This window comes from Bos grunniens, chromosome 3 (assembly GCF_055505025.1).
Source record: "Bos grunniens cultivar Pamir isolate PY7600 chromosome 3, Bosgru_T2T1.0, whole genome shotgun sequence".
Classification (NCBI taxonomy): Eukaryota; Metazoa; Chordata; class Mammalia; order Artiodactyla; family Bovidae; genus Bos; species Bos grunniens.
In genome coordinates this window covers 27,035,942-27,050,608 of record NC_141167.1, presented here as the reverse complement: position 1 = coordinate 27,050,608, position 14,667 = coordinate 27,035,942, and the positions used below count along the sequence as shown (strand labels likewise).

General features: G+C 44.9%; 1 protein-coding gene across 5 annotated transcripts in view; it reads left to right on the top strand.

Annotated features, from left to right (window-relative positions):
• Positions 1-14,667, top strand: part of RAB3B (RAB3B, member RAS oncogene family) — a 71,130-nt gene that overhangs the window by 16,456 nt on the left and 40,007 nt on the right. Inside the window, exons 1-2 of one of the 5 annotated variants that reach the window (XM_086388208.1) lie at positions 9,135-9,273; positions 10,001-10,088. The exons of 2 other annotated variants lie outside the window; for them this stretch is intronic. Coding sequence is in view for 1 of the 3 variants with exons in the window: in XM_086388200.1 (XP_086244326.1) it covers positions 11,956-11,976 (21 nt within the window). In the remaining 2 variants the exon portion in view is untranslated. Of the gene's footprint in view, positions 1-9,134; positions 9,274-10,000; positions 10,089-10,566; positions 10,636-11,838; positions 11,977-14,667 lie in introns of those variants that run through there. 2 more of the 5 variants (XM_086388216.1, XM_086388200.1) reach the window with 2 other exon arrangements.

The window sequence follows — 14,667 nt, the reverse complement described above, 5'->3', positions numbered from 1 at the left end:
TAGAGGCCACTTACTGCTCAGGTGCTAGTTGCCAAGCAACCCCTGGGGACCTGTGGGAAGAGAAGGGTGGAAGTTGGCCTTCCACTGCCTCCATGTAGAGCCCATTGTGAGGGCTATTGGGTCTGAGGGAAGGGAAGAATCTGGGGGTCTGTGACATGATGGAGCCAACCCAGGAATCCTGGGTTTTGGTCCTGGCTCTGCCCTGCAGTGTGGTCATTGTGTGATCTGGAGTAACTCTTCCCCTCCATGGGCCTGTGTCCCCAAAGATCAAAAGGAGAAAATAATCCTCTCTCTTCTTGCCTCATGGGATGTTGTGAAGTTCAAGGGAAGACATAGAAAGTAAAGTCCAAGGAGAATTGTGACGCTTTGAGTAGATTGGGATTATGGATATTGTCAGCCATGTGAATTCTCCCTATATGTGCTTTGAATCATTCTTTGTGTCTTCACATCTTCCCTCTGACCCAAGGAGGTAGTTATCTCCTTAAAGAATGGGTGGTTGGGCTTTTCTGGTGGCTCAGTGATAAAGAATCCACCTGCCAGGGCAGGAAGATATGGGTTTGATCTCTGATCCGGGAAGATCTCACAAGCTACAGGGTAACTAAGCCTGTGCACAACTACTGAACCTATGCTCGAGAGCCTGCGAGCCGCAAATGCTGAAGCCCACATGCCCTACAGCCTCTGCTCTGCCACAAAAGAAGCCGCTGCGGTGAGGAGCCCATGCACCACAACTAGAGTAGCCCCTGTTCATCACAACAGCCCATGCAGCAATAAAGACCCAGCACAGCCAAAAAGAAATCAAATTATATGTATCTATGCTTAGTTGCTCAGTCTTGTCTGACTCTTGGCAATCCCATGAACTTTAGCCGGCCAGGCTCCTCTGTCCATGGGATTCTCCAGGCAAGAATACTGAAGTGGCTTGCCATGCCCTCCGCCAGGGGATCTTCCCAACCCAGGGATCAAACCCAGGTCTCCTGCATTGCAGGCAGATTCTTTACTGTCTGAGCCACCAGGGATGTATATATATATACCCCACCAATATAGGTGGTTGAGCCCAGAGATGTCAAATTACTTGTGCAGAGCCAAACAGTAAACTCCATTCTTTTATCCATTCAGTAGACATTTATCTGGTACTCCCTCTGTGCTAGGCACTGTGCTAGCTGTGGGGAAATACTCTTTCTACTCTCTTGGAGTTTTCATTGAAGTAGGGGAGATAGACACTAAGTATCATTGTTCAGTCGCTCAGTCCTGTCTGACTCTTTGCAACCCCGTGGATTGCAGCATGTCAGGCTTCTGTGTACATCACCAACTCCCGGAGCTTGCACAAACTCATGTCCATCGAGTCGGTGATGCCATCCAACCATCTCATTCTTTATCGTCCCCTTCTCCTCCTACCTTCAATCTTTCCCAGCATCAGGGTCTTTTCCAGTGAGTCAACTCTGCATCAGGTGGCCAAAGTAGACTCTAAGTATATGAATGAAAAATATCTAATTTCATCTGTGATAAGGGCCATGAGGAAAAAAAAAAAATCAACTTATTTCAAACTCTAGCACTGAGGTGCTGAGCTCAGGAATCACTAAACTGTGACTTGGGTCTCGTCCCCAGCTTGCAACTGGGGCTCAGGCTCAATTCTATTCACAATTTAAAAGGCTCACTCCAGGCCTGGTCTCTGTCAGGGGATGCAATGGAAGGGTCCTCCACTGTGGAAGGCCAGGATGTCCTCTTTCTCACTCCCACTAGCGAGGCTTTTTTTTTTGGTGACCTTCTTGTCAGGAAGACTTAAAAATAGGTGTGTCTCTTGTGTCTGGGATTACTTGTTTAGAGACTGAGAAATGGACTGGCTGGCCCAGCATTTTTCTGTCGAGAGTTCAAGAATTCTGTGTCTTGTGAAGGATTTAAAGATCACTGTCCTCACTCCCGGGCTTGTCCTGGAATTGCTGTTCTCCACCCTCTTTTGCTTTCTCTGACCTCCCGCCTCTGAAATCCTCAGTCACTGTGGTGCTTGTGTATACCTCCGTTATTCAAGTTGTTTTGTTGTGTTGGTGGTGACTTTGGGGGAAGGGGCACTGTGCCACACAATCCCTTCCTCCGTCTTTTAGCCAGCTGTGTAAATTTTGTCAACCTCTGTCTCTCTCTCTGACTTCCTGCCTTTCTCTTATAATGACCCATATGATTACCTTGGGCTCACCTGAATGATTGAGATAATCTTTCCCATTTTAGAACCTTAATCACATTTTCTAAGTCCCTTTTCCCATGCAAGGTAATATATTCACAGGTTCTGGGGATTAAGACATGGATATCTTTCGGGGACCATTATTCTGACTACTACAGCATCTATTAGTAACATGGAAAAGACATATTATAAATCCTCCCCTTTTTTCAGGGCTCTGACTCGGGTTCCCTCGTCTCTAATGAGAGCCCCCTCTGCTAACTCCCTGAAACAGGTCCTGTCTGTGGCTTAGGCTCAGACTTCCTGCTGAGAACGCCTGCCATCTTGTTTGGTGCCAAGCCTGTGAGCTCGGAGCTTATCACATCTCAGTCTCAGTTTAGACACGAGGAGGCTGAGGTCCAGAGAGAGAGGACTTTACTAAGGGCCCATTTCAGGGTCCTTAATGCCACCTTCAGGAAGTTGAAATCTGGCCACCAGAACATAATGCAGACCCATAGAGAGACCGATGGGCAGCACAGAAGAGGCTGGAGGCTGAATGGGAACATGAGGGCTGTGACAGGTCCCTGTGGCTTCAGGAATATGGAGACATTGCTGAGTACAACATTCCCTACTTAGCTCTTATGATATTCAGAATCGACTTTTCTAGGCAGCAAATTTCCTGGTGTGGCTGCAGAGACATGTTGACACTTTCATCTTCCCAAAGCCGGTAGGAACCAGCTGCTAGGGAAGTTTAATCTGATTTTTAAAATCACAACAAAGACTATGGGAGGTCAAATCAGAATTGCAAGCATAGTCTGCTTTTGTAATTTGCAAAAGAGTGAACCAGCAATCCTGATCAGCTCTTCTAGGGGCCTGCACATTTTGGGCCCACCACTGCCTTCCTGCCACCCAAATTGGCGTGGGAAGAAAAGAAGTAACCCATAAGCCATTTGCACATTCACTCATTCAATAAACATGTGTGCCTATTATGTGCCAGGCACTGTCATAACAGGGCAAATAAACAGCTACAATACAAAATAAATGATATAAAGGGATGAAGAAAGTGCTGCGGGAACACAGGAAAGGAGCTACTACCTCTGCCTGGGAAAGCTATTTTAGGCTTCACAAAAAGGGGCCATTTGTACTGGGTGTTGGCAATTGAGTTAAGAGGTTTTCAGGTTAGTGTTGGGGAAGATCTTTACAAGCGAAAGATGTGTGCAAAATCACGATTGCTTTCAAGGACCCATATTGTGTGTCTGGCTCTGGTAGGCTCTGCAGGGATTGGTGAGACAGTATCCCTCCTTCGAAGGAGAGGGTGGTGCTCGGGTGTGAAGAGAGGTATAACGTACACAAATAGCGACGATGCTGCAAATATTAATGATGCCTTGAGAGAGGTACAGAAAGTTTTGAGAGTTCAGAGAGGGAGTGCTCCTTCTAAACTTGAGAGCATCAGAGAGGGCTCCATGGAAGAGGCGGCTTTATGGTAATGAAAGTTGGCTCTAGCATATAATAACATCCTCAGAGGCAGGGCTCTCCGTCTCTTTCATTCCCTCTGTGGTCCAGGCTAACCTCAGTTTTTGACTCTGCGACTGCATGCTGAGATCCCTGCATTGATTTACTTGTTCAAGAAGCAGCCCAGCGTGTGATCAGGGGCACAGCCTTTGGATGGAGCAACCTGTGCTCCAAAACCACTTCTGCTGCCGTCACCTAGTTCAAGTCCCATTATTTCCCTGTACTCCACTTTCCTCTTTCTAAAATACGGATAATTTGAGTAACAACTGCTTTGTGTTGTTGAGAGAATAATATGAGATAATGCTTAGCCTAGTGGCTGGTACATAGTAAATGATCCTTAGTTGGTAGCCTTGTTCTTATTAACTCTGTTACTCTCAAGGATTGATTTGTGGCAACTGAAAGTCTGAATGTGATCTGAGCTGATTCTGCATCCTTTTTAGGAGTTGAGGAACATCTACCTGAATGCTTTCTCTGACTCTCAAGCTGAGTGGTGGTGATGGCTGACTGCCTTGTCAGAGCCCTGCCCTAATGGCACATGCAGTTTAGTTGGGAAGAGAAAACAATTCAGAAGACCATTAAGCGCTAAAATGTGTGTTGCTGATAATTTTTCCTCAGGACTTTTCTTTATTTAATGAGCACAATACTATTTTGGTTTTCCTCCCCTAACCACACAGTTCCTTGTATAATTTTTAATTGTATAGCTGTAGGAAAGAAGTAGCCAAGACATTTGCTGCACATGCTTGAACTTTTGGGTCAGCAGCTTTGTGTTACTGCCCTAACTCGGGGAGAAGTTATTTGTGTCTTACAGGGATATGTAGCTATATATTTTGTTTGTTTTTATTTGTTTTAGTCACTGAGTCATGTCTGACTGTTTGCAACCCCATGGACCCCCTGCCAGTCTTCTCTGTCTGTGGGGTTTTTCAGGCAAGAATACTGGAGTGGGTTGCCATTTCCTTCTCCAGGGATCTTCCCAACCCAGGGATCAAACCTGCATTGGCGGCAGATTCTTTACCACTGAGCCGCTGCTATGTATTTTACAAATTGTGAAACACTGGGAATTAGTGATGTGGACAGCTTGATGTGGTCTTTAAACAACTCTCTGCAGTATTCTTTTCTGTTACCATAAATCGTATTTAAGTGCTTGCTCTCTTTTGCTTTTCAGTTGTATCAATACAATTGGTAACCCTCAACATTTTAATATTAATAAAATAAACTGTGGTGCTGAGTGTATGCAGTGGCATGCAGGAAAGGGAGAGTTCAGTACATAAAGTGGGTAAGAAAGACCTCTGGGAGGAAGGTGGGGGGCATTGCAGGGTATGGCAAGAGGGGAGGGTGTAATAGAGATAGTCCAAGCAAGAGGTGGCTCTCATAAGCTGAAATGAGGGCAGATATTAAGAGATAGGGTCAGTTGCCATGTGCTTTGTAGGATGTTCTTTCTGTGAGGTGACTGAAATCCTCCCACATCTCCCAGTCACAGCTCTTGCCTCTGCTCCGCCTCCCACTTGCTGTATCCTTTCCAGCCACAACAAACTTCTATACGTTTGTTCGTTTATTTACTCATTCATTCATTCAGCAATATTTACATTGTGTGCACCAAGCATTGTTTCAGGTGCTACAGACACAGCAGTGAAAGTAAGAAATGGAATCCTCTTTCCCACATTCCCCTAGATTTAAGGAGGGAGACTGGCAATAAATAAATATGCAGTATGTCCTGTGATGGTAAGTACTCCAGAGGAATATGAAGCAGGTAAGGGGGATAGGCTAGGATAGGTGGGCTGTTTATAAATTTAATCAAGGTGGTCAGGGTGAACTTCACTGAACAGAGCACTTTTCAGTAAAATTCTAAAGGAGGTATAGGGTATTTGGAGGAAGAGGATCCCAGGCAGAAGGGAAGGCAAGTGCAGAAACCCCGAGGCAGGGGTATGCTTGGCACATTCCAGGGATAGTAGAAGGCCAGTGGGACTGAGCGGGAGAGTGGTCAGAGATGAAGCTGGAGTTAGTGGGAGGGCTAGATTGTGTTGGGCCTTGGAGGCCTTATAAGTCTTTGGGTTTTTTTTTTAACCCAAAAGATGTAATTGTTATACAAAAACCTGTACATATTTAATGTCTATAATTTGATGGGTTTGGACACATGCAAATACCTCTGAAACCATCAGCACAATCAAGATGATAGACTTATTCAACTCCAAAGTTTCCTTGTGCACTCTTACCCCCTCCCTTTTTTTCAATAGTAAGAACAGTTAACATAAGGTTTGCCCTCTTAAAAATTTTAAGTAAATACTACAGTTCTGCTCACTTGCAGGTATTATGTTTTACAGCAGATCTCTAGAACTTGCACCTTGTATAACTGAAACATTATAGCAAATTCATCAAGTCCTCCTCTCCTCTCCCCTCAGCCCCTGGAAACCACTGTTGTATTTTCTGCTTTTATTTGACTATTTTAGATATCTCATATAAATAGAATTGTGCAGTAATATTATTGGCTTATTTCACTTAGGATAATGTCTTCCAGATTCATCATCCATGTTGTTACAAATGGCAAAATCTCCTTTTTTAAGGCTGAATAATATTCCACTGCATGTTTATACCACTTTCTCTTCATCTGTCTAAATCAATGGAGATTTGGGTTGTTTCCATATCTTGGTTGATGTGAATAATGCTGCAGTAAACATGGGATTCAGATATTAGTTGCTCAGTTGTATCTGACTCTTTTCGACCCCATGGACTGTAGCCTGGCCCAGCTCCTCTGTCCATGCAATTCTCCAGGCAAGAATACTGGAGTGGGTAGCCATTCCCTTCTCCAGGGGGTCTTCCCAACTTAGGGATCAAACTGGGGTCTCCCGCATTGCAGGCAGGTTCTTTATTGTCTGAGCCACCAGAGAAGCTGAGAAGATTCTCGAGAGTCCCTTGGACAGTAAGGAGATCAAACCAGTCAGTCGTAGAGGAAATCAACACTGAATACTCGTTGGAAGGACTGATGCTGAAGCTGAAGCTCCAATACTTTGATCACCTGATGCAAACAGCTGACTCATTGGAAATGATCTTAATGCTGGGAAAGAATGAGGGCAGAAGGAGAAGAGGGAAACAGAGGATGAGATGGTTGAATAGTATCACTGATTCAATGGACATGAACTTGGGCAAACTCCAGGAGATAGTGAGGGACAGGGAGTCCTGGCATGCTACAGTCCATGAGGTCGCAGAGAGTCAGACATGACTTAGCAACTGAACAACAACAAAAAACATGGAATTGCAGATATCTCTTTGAGGTTCTTATTTCAATTCTTTTGGGTACATACCCAGAAGTAGAATTTCTGGATCATATGGTAGCTCTGTCAAAGGACTTGAATAGACATTTTTCCAAAGACACATACAAAAGGTCCAAAAAGTATATGAAAAAAATGCTCAGCAGCACTAGGAAATGCAAATCAATACCAGGAAATATATTCTCATTCATGTTAGGGTGGCTAGTATAAAGTTAAAAAGATATTAAGTGTTGCCAAAGACTTGGAGCCCTTGTACACAAGGAGCCCTTGTTGGAGCAGCAATGGAAAGCAATATGGAGTTTCCTCAGAAAAATATTTGAAGGCTTTGGGCTTTACTCTGGATGAGATGGGAGAATTTTGGGCAGTGGAATTATATGATCTGACTTATATTTTTTAAAATAAACTTTAGTTTTTGATAATTTTAGATTTATAGAAAATTTCAAGCGATAGAACAGAGTTCCCATATATCCTTTACCCAGTTTCCCTATACAACCATGGTGCATTTGCCAAAACTAAATTAAAATTGATACAGTATTAGTAGCTAAATAGACTTTAATTGAATTTCACTAGTTTTTCAACTAATGTTCTTTTACTACTTCGGGATCCAATCCATGCTGCACTTAATAACTTTTAAGAATTGAGATATAATTCTTATATCATAAAATTCACCTTTTTAAGTTTTACAGTTCAGTGATTTTTAGTATTCACAAAATTGTTCAACCATCACTACTAATTCCAGAATATTTAAGTGTCTTGCACTTTAATATTTAACAGGATTGCTCTGAGGCAGGGTATGTCTGTTTCAAGAATAAATTATAAACCAACAACAGGCAGAAGTGGGAAGATTGGTTAGGAGTTGTAATAATCCAGGCTGGGAATGACTGTGGTTTGAAGTAGAGGGGTAGGAGTAGTGGTAGTAAAAGTGGTCAGCGATGGTAGTCAGAGTGTGTACAGTTTGAAAATATTGTTGACAGGGTCTCTTGTTAAATTGGATGTGGGAGAGAAGGAAGGAGAGGAGTCAGGGATGATCCCAAGTGTTTGGACTGAGCAGCTGGAAGGTTAATGATGCCTCTAACTCAGATCTGGAAGACTTCGGGGACATCAGGATTTCGGGAGACAATTGGGTACTGAGTTTTGGTTATGTTAAATTTGAGATGCCTGTTAGATAACCAAGTGGAGATATAGAATAGGCTGTTGGATAAATGAATCTGCTGGTCAGGCCAGAGGCCCTGCCTGGAGATATAAATTAGCAAGTCATTAGCATAGAGAAGGTATTTAAAACCAAGAAGCCAAACAAGATAAAAAGGAAAGGTGTGAAGATAGAAGAATAGGAACATTCTAAGGAGTAAAGACCAGAGATATTCCAACATGAAGATGTTGGGAAGATAAGAATTACAAAGGATACTGAAAAAGAACAACTGAAAAGGGAAAATGTGGGGTCTTTGCAGCCAAACAGAGAATTTTTTGAGGGAGAAGAGAGAAGCTGTGTCCAGTGCTGCTGCTCAGTCTGTATGAGGACTGAGGATTGACCACTGGATCTAGCAGCAGGAATTTTATTGGTAAACTTGATGCTAGCTGTTTTGGTGGAGTAATGGCGATGAGAGCCTGCTAAGAGTGAGAGAAGAGAAACTAGAGAGACCAGGTGTACATAACACTTCTAAGGATTTCGGGTAGCTGAAGATGAAGGGGAATGTTAGTCGGAAAATGTTTCTGATTTTTGTTTTCTAAGATGAGAGAAGTGGCATCATGTTCGTGTGCCGGTGGAACAATTCAATAGAGATCAACAAATCAAGCAACCAACAAAGAAAGAAAACAAAACTGACATCGTGGGAGACAGAGGAGAGCTTCTAGGACAGTGTCCTTGAGTTGATGAGAGAGAATGGGATGACACACACAGTGAGTCCTTGCTAGGAGCACATACTGTGCGTCCATATTAACATGGCAGAGCGGGAAGGAATGGGCACAGGTGCAGCTAGGGGCTGGGTTCCCAGGTGGCGCTAGTGGTAGAGTACCCACCTGCCGATACAGGAGACATAAAGTGATGCAGATTCGATCAGGATCCTCCCTAAGTCAGAAAGATCCCCTGGAGGAGGATATGACAATTCACTCCAGATTGCCTGGAGAATCTCATGGACAGAGGAGCCTGGCAGGCTACAGACATAGCATCGCAGAGTCAGACACAACTGAAGTGACTTCACACACACACACACGCAGCTAGGGGCTACATGTGCTGGTGGGAATTCTCTTGGATACTTTTTTGGTGGAGTAGGAAGCAAGGTCATCAGCTGAGAGTTTCAAGAACAGAGATTCTTCGCAGAGATTCAAGAACAGAGGAGAAAGTCGTCTCAGAAGGTGGGAGAGGGAATAGACTAGGGAAGTGTAATTTGATTGCTGATTAGCATTAGGGCTCCACTTGAAATTAGTGATCATAAATTTAAATTCATGAATTCAGAGCATAGTTGTGTGTTTTCTCCGACCATGTTATTTACTCTGTGGATGCAGTCATAGAAGAGGCAGAGAGCTGGCTCTAATGAAAGTGTTGTTTTGCTGAATGGGTATGATGAAGGAATAGAGGACCAGCGGAGTCTGAGGTGTGTGTGAGAAGCCAGAGTCATAACAGGCCCTAGAATTCAAGCTGGACAGAGAAGGAGGTGATGATGTAAAGGCAGTGAAAAGATGGTAGAGGTTGAAGACTTGCAGCTGGGAATCTAGAAGGAATGAGCTAGAAAGATCATAGCTATCTGAGAATAGGAGGTTGAAATTCCTATTGGTACCAACAAGGTGCAGGGCATAATTGTGAGTGGCTGAGGTAGGGATGGAGATCAGCATGACGGGAGAAGAGGAACTTGAGGGAAGATGTGGGAAGGCTCACTTCTGTGGCTATGAAATCACCAAGAATTATGGAGAGAGTAACATGAAGCAAGAACTGCTCACTGGTCAGCAGAGGGATGAGTGGGTGGCATAATCTCATAATGTGAGACCCAAAGCTGGAGGGCATATTGTTTTTTGAAGGAGGGAAAGAGAATGTTCTGCAGGCAGGGGTGGAAAGCAATAACATGTGTCCTACTTTCTGGCCCAGAGATTCAGAGGTGGTGAGAGAGGAGCAGCCATCAATTTGGGAGAAGCCATGCCCTCAAGGAGAATCAGCTTTCAATCACAGCAGGAAGGTGAGGAAAACATCCAGACCAGAGGTGGAGGAAAATGAGATTTTTCTGATGACCAACTGTGGGTTTCAGAAGGCCCAGGGAAAGCCTTCAAGGGGGAGAGGAGAAAATAGGGTTAGAAAAGATGATATACACAGCTGTATGGGAATCAAAGCCCAGTAATTAGGAATGGCCTGGAAGACTGGGGCTTCTTGCCATGACTGACATGAATAGAGGAATAAAGGCTACAGACAGTGGTTGTGTGGGGGCCACAGGGGACGGATATGGGTTTTGCTTCCTCTTGATCCCTGGTTTTAGAGGCCCGGAGGCTGGAGGATTTTGCTTTCTTACTCAGAAGGCCTCCCTCTCCATTTCACACATCAATAGTTATTGTGGCAATAAACAGCAACCACCATTTATGTAAAATATCTTCACCTGCAAAATGGGGCTAATAATACCTCCGGCAGAGTTGATGTGAGCTGACAAGCTGACAATGGCACTGCCTAATGGCCAGCACTGTGCTCAGTGCTTTTAGCAACTCATGTTGTTCTCACAGCAATCCTGTGACTAGGTAGGTATTGTTATTATCCCTATTTTATAGATAAGTAAACTGAGGTCCAGATTTCCCCAGTGGCTCAGCAGTAAAGAATCCACCTGCAATGAAAGAGACACAGGTTCGATTCCTGGGTTGGGAAGATCCCCTGGAGAAGGAAATGGTAACTCATTCCAGTATTCCTGCCTGGGAAATACCATGGATAGAGGAGCCTGACAGGCTATAGTCCATGGGGTCTTTAAGAGTCGGACATGACTTAGTAACTAAACAAGAACAACAAAACTGAGGTCCAGAGAAGTTAGGTAGCTTGCTTAAGTTCACTAAAATAGTAAGTGGTAGAGTCCAGATTATTTTTTTTAAGACTTTTATTTTGATGTGGAGTATTTTTAAAGTCTTTATTGACTTTGCTACAATATTGTTTCTGTTTTATGTTTTGGTTTTTTGGCCCCAAAGCATGTGGGATCTTAGCTCCCCCATCAGGGATTGAACCCACACCTCCTGCATTGGAAAGCGAAGTCCCAACCACTGGAACCAGGAAGTCTCTAGACTCCAGATTTTAATCCAGGTTTTTCTGACTTTAGGGGCTTCCCGGGTGGTGATAATGGTGAAGAACCTGCCTGCCAGTGTAGGATACGTAAGAGACCAGGGTTCGATCCCTGGATCGGGACGATCCCCTGGAGGCAGGCATGGCAATCCACTCCAGTATTCTTTCCTGGAGATCCCACAGACAGAGGAGCCTGGCAGGCTACAATGCATAGGGTTGCACAGAGTTGGACATGACTGAAGCGACTTAGCACGCATGTACATTGGGCTTCAAAACCCATGTATGATGCCCTGTACCCCACCCTCCTTGTTATATCATTACATATGTAACAACTTGGGTGCTCAGAAAGCACTCAATAGATGGTGAAAATATTGTTGAGTTATAATTTATTGAGCAACAACTATAGATTGTACAGGTACTTTACATGCCTTTAAAAGAAAATCATCACAATGATGGAGCACAGAACAGATGACAAAACTACCAGACTCAGAAGTTAAGAGACTTGAACAAATATCATCAAAGTTAGTAAATGGCACAATAGGGGTTCAGAACTTGTGCTCTTTTTACAGCCAACTGCCTTCACCACTCTTCCCGTTGCCCTGTGATACCCCAAGAACTCACAGGTGGTTGAGAGTCAGTGTCATAGCTGAAAATTGGAGCTGCGTCTCCAAGGAAACACTCTCTGAAAGGGATGGGTTATCTGTTTCAAACTATCCCCCGTTAGCTTTCCAGCTTCTCTCCCTTTCTACCAGCCCTGTCTCTCTCCACCCTCTACAGCTTCACAGGTGATTCTAATGGGCATCACTGATAAACAGGTATGTAATTAAGTGGTTCAGCACTTAATGCAGTGCCCGGTGAGGAGCACATTCTGGCAGTATGAGAGGATGGGTGGGGGCTTCGTTAGTTGTGGTAGAGGTAGAGTGAAAACATGGCCCCAGCAGTGTGACAAATAACGATGTCTCTGAACCTGTTTCCTCAGCTGTAAAATGGGGATAACATTAACGGCTACTTTAGTAGCGCAGCAAACGAGAGAAAAAAAGGAAAGGACTTAGCATGGTGCCTGTAACATATTAGGTGGTCAGTAAATTTGCCCACAGTCACTCAGAGAATGGTGGAGCAGGGTAAGTTCATGAGTGCTCTATTGTGCTGTACTGTGTGACTAGTCTTGGTTGCTGCCATTTTTAAGATTGGAGCCATGGTGTGTACAGGGTGGAGTTCATCAGCAGAGAAATCAGATGTGAGCTGTGGACCTTTTACTCCCGTTTTCAATGGGGGCTGGAGAGAGCAGCAGTGCTCTGCCCCTGAAGATGCCTGGATGCCTTCAAAGGCAGGACATTCTCCTCGCTTCCTGGGGTCTTGCCTGATGGGTTGCTAAGGGCAGAGGGAGGTGTCAGGGAGGCCACTCAACTAAGGATTTATCATTCCTTCCTTCTGCAGGCTCCCCCTTCCCCCACATCATGGCCCAACACCACTGCCCCACACCTTGGGTTGCCAGGTGACAGCTGGAAACTCTTATCCTCTCTCTACGCCTGTGCTTCTCACCTTCCTCTGTGAAGTCTGTCGACTCTGTGTTAATGACGCAGAGACTTTGAGCTCAGGCCCAGGGGGTGATGGGGAGGGAGATGATGGGGGGGTCAAGTCCAAGGGGGTGTCTATGCTCCCTCTCTTGAGCACCCCAACCACTGCCCCCAGCTTAAAACTGAGGGTCCCCCTTTATTCTCAGTTCTGGTCCTACTCATCCAGTTGTTCATAAAAACTATCAGTTCTACCCTCCAAATTTCTCTTGTATGCATCCCCTCCTCAGTTCTGTCCCCTAAATATTAACCAGGGCAATCTGAGCCTGCCTGTCCCTCTGCCCCTTTCCTGTCTCAGATTCTTGTTCTCTTCTCCTTGGACTGTATCTGGAGCTGAATGGATCTCCCTGCCCTCAGCCTTGCTTCCTTCACATGCTCTCTGATCACTGTCACTGCACGGCTTTAAACCAGGGAGGGCTGCCCATCCATACCCAGGAAACTGCTTTGCCTGGCATTCCAGGCCCTTCCTTACCTTCCCAGGTCCATCTTCAGTCACTCACCCTTCAGTCAGTCCACACTGCACCCTTGTGTTCTCCAAACTGCCGATCCAAACATAGGATGTGCTTTAAAAAAAAACCCAAAGTTTATTTTTTAGGATAGTTTTAGATTTGCAGAAAATCTGCAAACAGTATTGCAGAGAGTTCCCATTTACCCCATCCCCAGTTTCTCCTTTTACCTTATTGCACTAGTATGGTACATTTGTGCTAATTAACCAATATTGATATCTTATTATGAACTGACATCCACAATTTATTCATATTTCCTTAATTTTTTATCTAATATCCCCTTTCTGTTCCAGGATCCCATCCAGGATGCCATATTACACTTAATTGTCATGTCTACTTAGGCGCCTCTTGGCTGTGAGAGTTAGGATACAAGTTTTTGCTACTTCCTTCCCCTTCTCCAGAGAAGGCAATGGCACCCCACTCCAGTACTCTTGCCTGGAAAATCCCATGGATGGAGGAGCCTGGTAGGCTGCAGTCCATGGGGTCGCTAAGAGTCGGACACGACTGAGCGACTTCACTTTCACTTTTCACTTTCATGCATTGGAGAGGGAAATGGCAACCCACTCCAGTATTCTTGCCTGGAGAATCCCAGGGACGGGGGAGCCTGACCTCTCCTCCCCATTTCCCACCAGCAAACTTCCATTTGACTTAAAGACTCAGTTCAAGTCTAAGTTTCTCTGGGTCTCTTTTCCTGACCCACCTCTCCCTGAGCCTGGGTTTAGGGCTCCTCCTTTAGTTCTCATACTTACCAGCTACATTGCATGTATCTAGAACTTGTCTGTCTTCCTCTCAGGTTGCAAGCTCCCTGAGGGCAAGGGCCAAGTCTGATACAGATCCACAGTTCCATCACACAGCACAGGGCCTGGCAAGGAGTAGGCATTCAGTAGAAGTTGTCAAAATGAAATTGAGTTCTCAGGTTGTACTTTATACCTCTCAAAGTCAAGGCCAGCATTCTCTGTGCAGCTCACATGCCCAACCCTTCCCTTGGCCCTAGATTAAGTTTTACCTCCCCACAGGGAACTTCCTGTGGACAGTTCTGCCCATCAGTGGCTGGGAGGCCTGGGCTTTCTCTCGGGTTGGCCTGTCCGGAATGGACATGCTGCTTTCTTACTTGCTGTCTTCTCGTTGCCCTCTGGACACTAGTCTGGTCAGATCATCTGGTATATCTGATCTCATTTGATTCTGAGAGGTCTTGTCATCCTCATTATATACATGAGGACACTGAGGCCCAGAGAAGTAAAGCATCTGTGCTTTATCAGAGGTCACATAGCTGGATTACGTGAGACTCGAACCCCAGCTTTCATGACTCGCCTCCAAGCCAGGGCTCTTCCCACTGGACCACACGATTTCTGCATATAAATATTGAGACCTAACCACAGCAACAGTTAAGTGCTGCCATGAGCCATTCCAGGACACCCCAGCCTTT